We start from the raw sequence: 13396 nt of genomic DNA on the forward strand, positions 1-13396 counted from the left end.
TTTTACAAACAAAAGATTAAACAAAAGATTAAAGATGTTACAAAACATAAAAATATTTATAGATTGCATGAAAAATATAAACAAATTTTCTATCAAATTTATACATAAATAAAAAAGTAGAAAAAAATTTATGAATGTTATATTTGAAGTAACAATAAATAAACCAAAAAAAAATTATACATATTAAATTAAACATATAAAAAATATATAACTTAAACCAATTAGTAATTACTAATGAGTTGTGTTACTTCCATCAAATTTTAGGTATTATAAATTTTACTATAAATATATGTTTTGGTTTATTTTTATACATTAATATCTATCGACCAAGTCCAAGATCCGGACTAAGGGGTATCCTCATCCTCATCCCTGCTTTTTTATTTGAGAATTCCCCAACCCCGGTCAACTTGGGTATTCCTGGTCAAACCGGATGCGGGTTTCATGTTCCCATCGGGTATGGGTATTTCCAAAACAACCACAAAAACAAAACAGAAACAAATAAAATAAAACCAAACAAACAAACAAGGGGGGTACTCTTTCTGTAGCTAGCAACGAAATTTTTTCTTTTCGTTTTTTTAACTAAAAAGTAAAAACTAAACCAATATTGACCCCTCCTACTGTTACATAGAACATAGAACATAGAACATAAAACGTAGTAGTAGGAAGGAACGTGAATGAATGAAAATCAATATATTATGAAGACAGTAGTAACTAATATGACTGACTAATGCCACTTGCTTCCCTTTTCTTTGTATTCATTCTCATGCCAATCATGAGTGAGTTTTCAGTTGCACAACACTATTATTTTAGCTAACCACAATATTCTTTTTTTGCTTTTTTTTTTTTTCTTTTGGAGGGTTGGGTTGAGGAGGGTGGCAATTTTCTGTACAAATGAAATAATGTCTAACCAAAAGTGCGACACCCCCCCAACCTAATCCCACAAATGCACCAACTCAAAATCGCATTGTGCACAAGCGACCGACATTCTGATGCTTCGGGGAGAACTATGGCCTAACCAACTACCAAATGTACCAAAACCGGGCACAGTTGGAACAAATTTCAAAAATCAAAATCAACCTATCAACAAAAGACGAAAAATACCCTTCATTCACTCATTCATAGCCTTGATTGCTTCGGCTGTCATTAGAGCGGAAACCGCCTTATGAATCGCCAGGTCAGCACTCAACATGAGTTTCTGAGCTCGTTCTCTTTTTAGTTTCGCCATATTCCGGGCATGCTTGGCGGCACTGGAGGCGTCCCGGAGTCTGAATTCATCAAGATCGGAGCCGCCCAGGAGGAGTTGGCCAGGGTGGCGATATGGCGGACTTGGGTGGTTGTGCCAATCGGGGAAAAGGTTATTTGGTTTTTTCCCGTTCCCGTTGTTTCTTTTTCCGGGCTTCCGGAAGGTGGTTGGAGGGGCGCAAGGTCTTGGGGATACGAGTGGTTTAATGGTCTTGGAGTTGGAGTTGGAGGTGTTTCGTTGGAGTCGGAGTTGGTGATTCCAATCCGATGCGTCCCCGTCTAAAGAGAAATGGCCTGGGCCAGTTGGCGAATACATCCTTGATAGCAGTGGAGAAACATCTGAAGACTCCGCCCGATCGTCTCCCAAAACATGCGTATTTACTCTTCTTCCTATACAACAAAAAACAGAAAAAGTCTCAACGGAATGGAATGAGTCACATTACATTCCATGATAAACTTTGGTCGGCCTATACAATATGGAACGAATAACACTCAGACAAAACAAACAGCTTGCTTTTTTTTTCTCAATTTCATTCCTTACTCGATTCCATCATACCAACACTACACATAAAAATTATGCTAAACAAAAGTAAATTGCTAGTTCTTGCAATTTAACGCTAAAAATTGTACAGAAAAGGTAGGAGAGACTAAATGTTAGCTTACTTTCTAATATTAGGGTTAAATGCAAGTAATATCATCGCACTTCCATTTATTGTGTATTATTATTATAGCATCATCCGTCCATTTCTTTCTATTACCACCATATAATTTTTTGTTATTAAGGCATCACGCTTTCGGCTTTCCAATATAGCATTGTACTTTCAACCTCTTTTTCACATTTGAACATCATACTTTGAAGAATCTACTCAACTTGAGCACTAAAAATTGTTTTGTATTTGGATGACAGCTACAACTGTGCAGATTAGATTTTCCAAAGTACAGCAATGTAATATAAAGAAATCAATAGAACTACTACTAGATTGTTATTTCTTGAAATTTAATGCTAAAAACTATACGGAGGGAGAAGAGAGGGCATATTCGCTTACAGCATCATACTTTCATTTCTTTCTATTAGAGTACTGTACAGTATCTCATCAAGATAGTGCACTTTCAAGTTTCAACCTTTTTTCTTACCTTGAAAATTCTAGTTTTGTATCTGGATGAAAGTGCTACCATTCGGTAGATTTTTCAAAGTACAACGCTACAATAAACGAAGTACATTGATATATCTTGCATTACGGAAGAAAAAGGTAGATGATCATACTTTGAAAAATCTAGTCAACTACTAGGCTATTGCACTTAAAAAATACAGCATTGTAGTTTTAACCTTTTTTTGTTATCAGAAGAAAAAATCCACTCAATGAAGATTGTTTGACATAGCTACAACTGGGTAGATTTTTCAAAGTAGGATCCTGTAACTGAGAAGTAAAGTGGGATGCTATAATAAACAGAGTGTATTGTTATTCTTGCATTTAACCTTAAAAGGAAGGGAACTATCAAGACATTGCATTATTATTGTAGTTTGAATTGTATTGTTAGTAGGTAGTAATTAATACAGTTTGAAAAATCTAAATCTAGTGAAAATTGTTTCGAGTATAATGAATGAATGGTGGGTGTTATAGAAAGAAATAAGTAAAAAGTAGGATGCTATATTAAAATGCTTACCAGAACCAGAAGCATGATGGGGTCCCGTAGGGGTATCATGATCGGCTAAAAAGGCATGGCTGTGGCCAGAGAGTGAGATTTTCTTATGTGGTCTGTGTTTGGAACCCTTGTTGAGCAATTCCAGACCTCGGGGCTTCAAGCAGAAAGCAAACATGGGGGGTTTATCATCTGCTGCTCCTGCTCCTGATGCTGATGCTGATGCTGATGTCTTCTCCTGGGACCCACTCAACGCGCCTGTTGTCAACAACTTGGGCTGTGAATGCTGTGATTGACCCCATTCTCTACATATTTGCTGGTATCTTTCCCACAATGGAGGCTGACAACCAAAATATTCACAATATTATAATGCATGCATTAAGAACAGACTTATAATAAAAAAATAGATTGTGGGAAAGTTGTCATGAACCACATTTAGCCTGGTTTTTACTCTGATTATTCTCACCTTAATTATGATAACAATTAATGCCATGGTTCACAAATAGATTACCACCTAACAGAATTATAATGCATGCATTAAGAACAGGCTTTCTAGGGATACTTTTTATGATGAGGAGCGGATGGCAAGGGCATTCTGACAAAGATTTGTGGTACATTGTTTCAGTTTGTTCCTTGCTGGTTTCTAGAGTTTGATAGCTTTTGTTTGATGGTTTTTGTTTTCACCTCTACATTTTGATAAATTAAAATTAAATCCTACTCCGACGACACATGCTATATATATATATATATATATATATATATATATATATATATATATATATATATATATATATATATATAGTAGATATAAATGTATTGGGCTATATTACTGCAGATAAAACTTAAAACTATATTCATAAAGTAAATAACCAAACAATAAAGATTTTATTACTTTATTTATTAGATTAAATTTACTACTACGTATTAGATTACTTTGTATGTTTATTTCATTATACTAATGAACAATTACTAACACCATTATTTTATTACTTTATTTGCTAATTTATGCTATTATTAGCTTTGTGATGCGGTGCGGAAATAATAATTAGCTCTTTAATTACACTGGCTTGCTACTTTATTTATATGTGTGCTTTTTGCTATTAGTTTATTTCTTATTTCGCAGTTTACATTTACAACAAAAACTACCAAGCTGTTGAACTTATCACACTACTTGTTAGTTTAATATTAGTTTGTTACGTATTTGTCATTTTATACATGATGTACATGTTATTATTAATGCAATATTTGAACTACTGAAGTGGTTTTTACTATTTATTTTGATGTCAAACATTTTATGTTTGATATTCCAAGGCACCTATTATATAAATTATAAATGCACATGTACGTCAAAAAGACACCTGGAATTCATGAAATCTACCTAAATTTGCAACATAACATCACTACACTACCAATAACTTGAAGATTGAACCCTTAGCTTTCTAACATTTGCAGAATGACCCCTAGATTTTTAAGTGTGTTAAATTCGCCCTGGACTTGTTCAGTTTCATATTGGAAGCAGTGCCAGTGCTGCCACAAATACAATTTCAGTATTTCAGGCTATATCACAAAAAGGGACAGGACATTGTAACAAGAACTGTTATCAACATAATAATCTACCAACCCCTAATCCCAAGTTAAAGAATTCCTAATTATACACCCTCCTTATCTTATAAACTAATAACTATCTATAAAAACCAATATTCATATGCAATACTAACATTCTCCTAGGCCTACAAAAAAGTTCATAGTCAGTAGATTTGGAGTCCTATTTCTCCATACAAACAACAGCAAGATGATACAACATTTGAGCATCCTTCATTTGTTCCTGAATCAATGTCTTTTATATTAATGTCATAAAAAGCCTTAAGTTTGGCCAGAAATGTCGGTTTTACCCTTCTACAGATTTTTGGTTCATTTATGCCGCAAACTTGCCATTTTTTTGTCGGTTTTGCCCTTTTTACCTGTAATAGCAGGTTACCATGAAATATTATTTGCGAAAAAGCCTTTAGTTTACAAATATTTTGCAAAAAAAACCCTTAAGATTATAAACATTATATATACATATATTCAAAATTTGATAAAACTAAATAGTTTTTTAAAATTTAAATATCAAATTTTTATATCAAACCAATATAAATTTTCAAAACATATTTTTACCTTTAAGTAGGGTAAATTTAAGGGTTTTTTTGCAAAATATTTGTAAACTAAGGGCTTTTTCGCAAATAATATTTGATGATAACCTGGAAACCTGCTATTACAGGTAAAAATGGCAAAAGCGACAAAAAAATGGCAAGTTAAAAATCTGTCGGAGGGTGAAACGGACATTTCTGGCCAAACTTAAGGCTTTTTATGGCATTATCCCTTTTATATTTGCTCACTTATGCTTAAAAGAGATCATGATTATGATAATGTAAAGGTTACGGAACATATATGGTTGAACTTATTAACACAAACAATGTGAAAAAATATAAAGGTTACTGAAGCAATTATACAATTTAACAGAAGCAGGAATATAGATGTAGCAGTGCATGAATAATGAGTAATATTGGTCCCAATACAACCTGGTTCTAACTTGCACACCAATCATTTAGTCGCATAACTAAGTTCTGTAGTGATTATTAAACCAACCATTATATGTATTGTTTTTGCACCATTTATTGTTTTTCCCGGTTATTTATCGATTTAGGCGGTGAAGTATTATTTTGATTTCATTAAAAATAATAATGAGACACACCTGGAGATGTCTGATTAGTGGCATTCCTTTGCGTTGCCTCTTTTCCCTCCAATGCTCGTAAATGGTTTTGGCGGCTTGCATGGGAGTTACTCTGGCAATCAGCTCTTCAATTTCTCCGGATGTAAAGTGATCACGTTTCTGAGCATACGAAAGCTTCTCCAACATATCCATAACCTTCTCAAAAACCTCATCAGAGATCATTTCATTTTCCCTACTCCTACAAACCCACTCTTCATCTTCACTATCCATGTCATACATAACATGTGATCCATCCATGGCCATTTCAACATCATTTCTGACCTGGCGAAAGTACCATGAGCTTCTGACAAAAGGCGCCTCTTCTTGATCATCAACCAAATCCTCGATCAAACGAACACCTGGAATCGGGATGTTTTTTATGGATGCTGCTCGTATATTCCTATTGTGACATTCCTCATGCATTTCCTTAAATAGAACCCATTGACCCCTGTCTGGGAACTCAAGTGCCCAATCCTTTCCTCCTTTCCACATCATCGCATGAGTGTAGCGGTTGGTTGAACCCGGTTGTAAATCTTGGTGCACCTTATGTGCATACTTCAACACCCCACTACATTTCACTGCAAGTTTCCACTCATTCTGATCAGCAACTTCCAAAAATACCCTTGCCCCACATTCTCTCCACCCTTTATCCCCATCGTTGATCAATATATTCGCGTCACAGGCCACCAACTCCAGGTTCCTTCGAGGTCCTTTAGAAGAAGAATCTAATCCTGATGTTTTCTTATCGTTTGCTCTCCTGATTCTCTGGTAAGGAAGACCAGTCTGGCTATGCCCTCCTTTATTATTCTTAAAATTAAACTCTCGACAAGGCAATGTGTACTGGACCTGAGTTCTTGGCTTCTTAGGCCCGTTGCTGAATCCATTCCCGATAAAATCTGCCTTCCCATCCGCCCATGATTTGTTGCGATTCCACAAACTTCTAGGGGCTGTAGGGTTAGGAGGGCTGCTGCAGATGATGTCATCACTTAGATTCCAAGCCACATCAGCGCCAGGTGTTTTCTGGCAATCCATGTAAACTTCATCAGATGCCGGGATTTCAACACTAATTTTAGCAGATTTAGAAATTGGATCAAGAACAAGTTGGGTTGGCTTCTCATCAATGGCAGGACATCCACTGGAAAGGCTCTCATCATCATCATCATCATCATCATCATCTTCTGCATGTTGATGGAAAGTATCCTGTGGGGGGTGAAGAGAATCATGGTCTTGAAGGCTCAAGGAATCGATGCTACGTTCCAATAAAAGCTTGAGATGCATGCTAAGGAAGAAATTTGGGGCAGCAGAAAATGAAAGAGCAAATGGAGGAAGATTCCCATTTTTCAAACTGTAAATTGTTGAAGGCCGACTCCCAAGTACAGGGCTGCACGGTGATCTAGGACTACTACTGATCACAGCACCAAGATTTGGTTTTTTATGGAAAACCTGCATGAAAGAATCAATATTAAAACATGGTTGTAAGGAATTAAAGTAAATCGATAGTACCTCAAAGTAAGCAGTTTGAGCAGCAAAAGGTATTTGTGACTGTTGTGTTCCAGCTTCCAGTAGTTTAACATTGTCATATGTGCACTCAGGAAGAGACAGCTGTTTTGTAAGTAAACAATGTGGCTGCAACTCAGAATCAAGATACCGCCAGTTAGAATCTCTCACCTTTGAGAAACTATAATACGCGAAAACCTTCTCCTTTCTCAAGTTCTGAAAGAAAGAAAGTTTGAATCTTATTGATGTCACTGGAACTTGGTGGTTGATAGACTCGTCTTTCTCAGCTTCACAAAACACTTTCATGACTAGGAAAACAAAGGTCACAGCTTGCTTTAAGCAGCCTTCAAAAAGAAACAGCCTCAATCCAACAATATTATCAACAAACAGCACCTCCATGAAAACAGTAGGCCACATGGCAACCATGGTTCCATACTGAAGCAGCAACACACGGGAAAATAACCATAATATGTCCGCCCCAAGTACGTATGTCAACATAGGCCAAAGTGATATGCATATTTCAAACTTTTTAGATTCTATCAATGTTGTATCTAACTTCAACCCACCTGCACTATTTAGTGACCATGCAACAAACGGTACACATGATGCATCACTAAACCTGCGGTTTCGCCTTCTCACATAAACAATAGGTAGATGTCCTTCACTGCTATTAGAGCTTTCCTTTGATGTGCTTAAAAAAACAGAAGTGCAGTTCGGCTTGGCGGTTTCTCTTTCCAGAAGAAGCATGTTTCTATCAATAACATGTGATTGTTTTTGCTTTTTCAAAGGAGACGATTTAGCTCGATGAGAAGGACGAGCCAACCATGAGATGATTGGCTCTGATTCCATATGGGTCGCCATAAAGGCCTCGTCTTTTATGTGAAAGGATCTGGTTCCCTTGTCTTTCTTGTGGGTATCTGTATCTTTATTAAGGCTTGGCTTTTGTGGAACTTCACAAGGAAGAAGCAATAGTTTGAATCTTTCATTTTCAAGACTAATCCATTCTTCATCCCGATCATCATACTTTATATGATGAAGATTTTTTTCTGCATCATAATCGTTTACCAGGCCATAGTACCAACTTTCATCTAGAGGCCAGAAGATCTTAATCCTTCTGTTCAGGAACCAGTGAGCATCCATGTCATCAGAATGTACTTCGTAGAAGTGGCGCCTCTTTCTAGAGGCCCCCTTACCTTTGTGCTGTCTCCTGGGGCGTAACACTCTGTCTGCAGCATCAGCATCAGCATCAGCATCAGCATCGGAAGCAGTAGGTTTTTCTGAAAGAGACTCCCCCCCATTCACAGATAATTCAGCAGAAGCACAAGTTCTGTTTTTTGATGCAAACCCAATACAGCTAGGATCAAAACGAGATGAAAGCATCCGAGCTGCATTCTGTTCAAGATCATCATCAGGATCAAGGTCACATGTACCAACTTTTTTCTCAACAGATGACTCATTGCCTGATCCCAGATACTTTCTTTTCCTATGGTTGCTCCTGTTTCTTTTAGAAGATGAATCTTTTTCGGTATCTTCTCCCTTCTCAAGATCAACTGCTGCAGAATCCTCCTTTTCCTTACCATCTATTATTCCCTTTCTCTTAACATTGTTTCTAGGTTGACCCTTGGAATTTCCATTTAACTTACCCATCTGGTCAGCAGAAGTAGAATTACTGCTTAGGGATGCATCTGCACCAGGAACTTTGCCCTGTGGAATTTCATCAATCTCTTTTTTTAACTCGGAACCCAATGAGCTACTGTTTAGGTGTGCATCTGCACTAGAAACATTTTCCTCTGGAATTTCCAGTGAAACATCCGGCTTACCGTTCTTTTCATGCAGATTTGAAGTAACTGTGGTTGATTCCTGATTTTGATTCCCTTTGGAATCAACCACTCCCTTCTGATCAACCTCATTGTTACCGTTTAACTTAATAATCTGTTCTGCAGAAGAGGCCTTACTATCCATAGGTTCATCCCTGCCAGAAACCTCATCCTGCATATCTTCATTCACCTCATCCTTCAACTTGGTAACCTTTTCAACAGAATCTGATGATGCAGATGGTTTAAGAAGATGACTCTTAGCAAACTTACTCCGCCCAACTGTTCCCCGTGGACGCTTTGGAATAAGTACACCATGGCTGTCACTACCAATATTAACACCAATGGCATTCAAGCCAGCACCACCATTAATCTTCTGAGCAAGCCCAGATGACTGAGCAGAACATGAATCAGCCCCATCAACTTCAATATCATCTATGCCATGCTTAACCCTTTTCCTCTCTGCCAGATCCTCAAAGCTACTAATAGCCACCTCATTCCTGTTCTTTCTCTTCTTTGCCTCCGCTCCCTCACCATTTCCCAGCCAACTACTCGTTTCCTTCTTGACAGGCTCCCCCTTGTTACTCACCTCCGATTTATAAAGTGTTTTGAGATCCAACGACTTTGTTTTACTACCTCCTGAGTTTCCTACACTAATCTCCATCAACAATCCCTCAATTTGAACGCCCCACACCGAAACCCCCAATTCATCTATCCCATCTGACACAACTTAAACCCACTTCCAGATCTGTATACCAGAAATTTACAACATAAAACAACAAAGTAAATCAAGGACCATAAAATTTTCTATAAAACTTCCGTAACTAACACAAAGAAGCATAGTCATTTTCACAAAAGAAAGCAATCAAAAAGAAGTAGGTATCGCATGCGTACCTTTCATGGATAACATCGAAACGGTGAAGATCAGAAGAGATATAGCCTCAATTTGGATGATTCAACCAGGGAATTTGATACGCCCAAAAACAGACCTCTGATTCGAAACCCTAATTGAAGATCATTTGCCGAATTATTTTTCAATTTTAACTTTTTTTAATTTATATATTTTTACCCCGGAGAGAGAAATAGAATGCTAGGGTTTGTTTTAGTCTAGAGACTAGAGAGAGAGAAAGGGAAATTCTTCTTATTACCACCTCCCTTATTTATATTTAATTTTAATTTATAATTTATAATAAATAATATTCAAAACAAAAGTGCTCCAATCTTTTATGCAAACAAAAAATTAAAAACTATGCATCATTTACATATTACTTATAATATAATCACACTTAAATTATATTATTATTATTATTATTTAAAAGAACAAATATAATTAAGGTATTTATTATAAAGTATAGTATAGATAATCCTTTATTTTTATTAATAAATTAAATTAATATTAATTTTACTACTAAATATATGTACAAAGCAAAGTATAATAAATATAGTTTATATATAAAACAAAACCTAATATTTAAGATGATTTAATTTTCGTAAATTTAAATAATACGGTGTCTTTAATTGTCTAGAAAACTACCGTTGTAACTCGGCTATAATAGTCTCTAATTAATAATTTACCCATTTTATTAAGAAAAAAGTTTCAAATCTGTTTTAGAAAAAATAAAGTTAATGACATATGCATGTTACCATAAACCAACTCGTAGTAAATAAACTTAGAATATGTATCTGGTGTGTCAACAGAATCTGTCACATTTTAGGAATTTATTCGGTGTGTCACATGCACTCCATGGCTTTCTTAGTGGTTTTACATTAATTGGTCGGGTAATCGTATATTAATATTGGTTGGATATAAATGCAAACATAGCCATGGGTGTCGCCAATTTGGGAAATATCATCACTGTTTGTATTGCATAATCTAGTATAGGTTTAAACGGATATTATTTGGTCATCATTTTTATAAAATACACATCAGTTTTTAGTCTTTAGTGTTTGAGAATTCAAAAACCATTTTAAAGATTCAAGTATTCAAGTCTTGATAATTAGTTTTGGAGTTGACACGGTAAAGCATATCATTAAATCTAAGTGTCAAATTAGCAAAATACATGTTTACCTTATAATAATTTACATTTTTATATCTTTAACACCCATTTTTATATTAGCGATTTTGTTTTGTGCAGATCGCTCGCAACTATATATCATTATCACTAGTTTCTAGAAGCCTGAAAACTCAACTAGTGGTGCTAATGGTTTTTGGAGGAAAAGCGGTTTCTTGAAATGACTAAATGGAAGGGTTGTTTATTTATGAGACCTTGATGTGTTTGTATTATAGTGTTTGTTTATGAGACCAGGTGATTCCGAAATATTAACATCTTTATAATTATACAAGATGTAGCAACCTAAAAATTTCGACCCAATTATCGTCGATTAACAAACAAACATACAATTAGCATACAAATATTTATGGGTGTTAGTAATACAATACAAATTTTGTCACTGTAGCACAATGAACTTAGATGTTTTGTCTAGTTTAACAAATTATATATATATATATATATATATATATATATATATATATATATATATATATTGCGCAACAGGTCATCTAACTTTTATTGTACATGTCGATTAAGTTATTATCGTTAGTTTTTAACCAATAATTCATTAACCGATTATTCTAAATTACACGAACGACTCCTATGGTTTAAATCTCTTTCATAGTTGGTCCCTTACCAGCATTGTTCATCACCGACACCACCACCGTTCACTTACGGCACACCGTTCATCTTCAGCAACCACCACAGTACATCATTTATGGCTCCCATAGCCATAGCGTCACTTTCCCCTACCCTAATATTGCATCCTACTATAACCACACCCGCGCCAGTGTCAGCCTCGTTAATTTTCGGTGACAGTCGAAGTTGCAAACGTCGCCCTTAGACTATCTCCTCTTACACTAACGGCGATGTAAATCATACGAATGATATAAATAAGACATTGAAGAAATGACCAAAACTGAGTATTGAAGCATGAGAAAGATCAAGCCTCAATAACCCAATCCCTCTCCGTCGTCACTTGCTGCCAACTCCATCATGTCCTACAATGCTCTGATCAACCGTCGGTTCTCATTGCAAAAGCATCCTCCTCTACTTCTTCCTGCTCAAAACCAACATTATGTCGGACCCCTACACACACCCAAGTATGCTAAAAGCTTGTACTTCTCTAAATCTCTTCTCACATGGCCTTTCTTTCCACTGACATTCCATTGTTAATGGGTACTCATATGATGTGTACATTGTTGCTTCCTTGATTAACCTCCATGCCAAAATTTGGTACACTGATGTTGTCAGCAAAGTGTTCGATAATATGCCTAAGAGAAATATTGTTCCCTTGATTGTTATTATCATGTGTTATGCTCGATCAGGGAAGGTAAATACCATGTTTCAAATGTATAAGCAGTTGTAGTATGAAGGAATTAAGCAAAGTTTAATCATCATATTAGCAATGCTTTTAGGCGTTTCAGAATATACCCACGTTCAGTCTCTTCATGCTTCTACAGTCCAATACGAGTTTGATTGTGATTTGCCTTTAGCCAATTGTTTTCTAAGTTTATATGGTAAATATGGAAGTGTCGTTGATGCTAAGAGCTTGTTTGAATCAATGGATAATCGAAATATTGTCTCTTGGAATTCCTTAGTTATGCATCACTTACATATTACTTATAATCACACTTAAATTATATTATATTATTGTTATTATTTAAAAGAATAAATATAATTAAGGTATTTATTATAAAGTATAGTATACATAATCCTTTATTTCTATTAATAAATTACATTAATATTAATTTGGCTACTAAATTTATATACAAACCAAAGTATAATAAATATACTTTATATATAAAACAAAACCTAATATGTAAGATGATTTAATTTTCGTAAATTTAAATAATATGGTATCTTTAATTGTCTAAAAAAATATCGTTGTAACTTGGCTTTAATAGTCTCTAATTAATAATTTACCCATTTTATTAAGAAAAAAGTTTCAAAATCCGTTTTAGAAAAAATAAAGTTAATGACGTCTGCATGTTACCATCAACAGAGTCGTAGTAAATAAACTTAGGATATGTATATGTTGTGTCAACATAATGTGTCATATTTTAGGAATTTATTCGGTGTGTCACATACACTCGATGACTTTCTGAGTGGTTTTACATTAAATGGTCGGGTAATTGTATATTAAATGTTGGTGAATATAAACGCAAACATAGCCACGGGCGCCGTTAATTTGGGAAATATCATCATTGTTTGTATTGCATAAATCTTCTATAGGTTTAAACGGGTATTATTTGGTCATCATGTTTATAAAACATACATGTCGGCTTTTAGTCTTTAGGGTCTGAGAATTCAAAAACCATTTTAAGGATTCAAGTATTAAAGTTTTGATAATCAGTTTTGGAGTTGACACGGTAAAGATATCATTAAATCCAAATGTC

General features: G+C 35.2%; 1 protein-coding gene across 1 annotated transcript; it reads right to left on the reverse strand.

Moving 5' to 3' along the window:
- Positions 1-675: 675 nt before the first annotated feature.
- Positions 676-10058, reverse strand: LOC145115854 (Enhancer of polycomb-like transcription factor protein). Its single transcript, XM_079052211.1, has 5 exons — positions 9841-10058; positions 7139-9694; positions 5618-7078; positions 2908-3223; positions 676-1632 (listed from the first exon to the last, which is right to left on the reverse strand). Exons 2-5 carry the CDS (start codon positions 9608-9610, stop codon positions 1109-1111), a joined length of 4773 nt encoding a protein of 1590 aa, XP_078908337.1. The 5' UTR covers positions 9611-9694; positions 9841-10058; the 3' UTR covers positions 676-1108.
- Positions 10059-13396: the final 3338 nt, after the last annotated feature.

This window comes from Lactuca virosa, chromosome 5 (assembly GCF_052849685.1).
Source record: "Lactuca virosa cultivar CGN04683 chromosome 5, Lactuca_virosa_CGN04683_v6, whole genome shotgun sequence".
NCBI lineage: Eukaryota > Viridiplantae > Streptophyta > Magnoliopsida > Asterales > Asteraceae > Lactuca > Lactuca virosa.

Bases quoted from the DNA above. Each gene is read 5' to 3' on its own strand.
- LOC145115854 (XM_079052211.1), bottom strand. From the start codon at position 9,610: ATGGAGATTAGTGTAGGAAACTCAGGAGGTAGTAAAACAAAGTCGTTG. The intron at 7,079-7,138 runs GTACTATCGATT...TCTTTCATGCAG, and splicing joins CTCAAACTGCTTACTTTGAG to GTTTTCCATAAAAAACCAAA. The intron at 3,224-5,617 runs GTGTGTCTCATT...TTTGGTTGTCAG, and splicing joins CACTAATCAGACATCTCCAG to CCTCCATTGTGGGAAAGATA.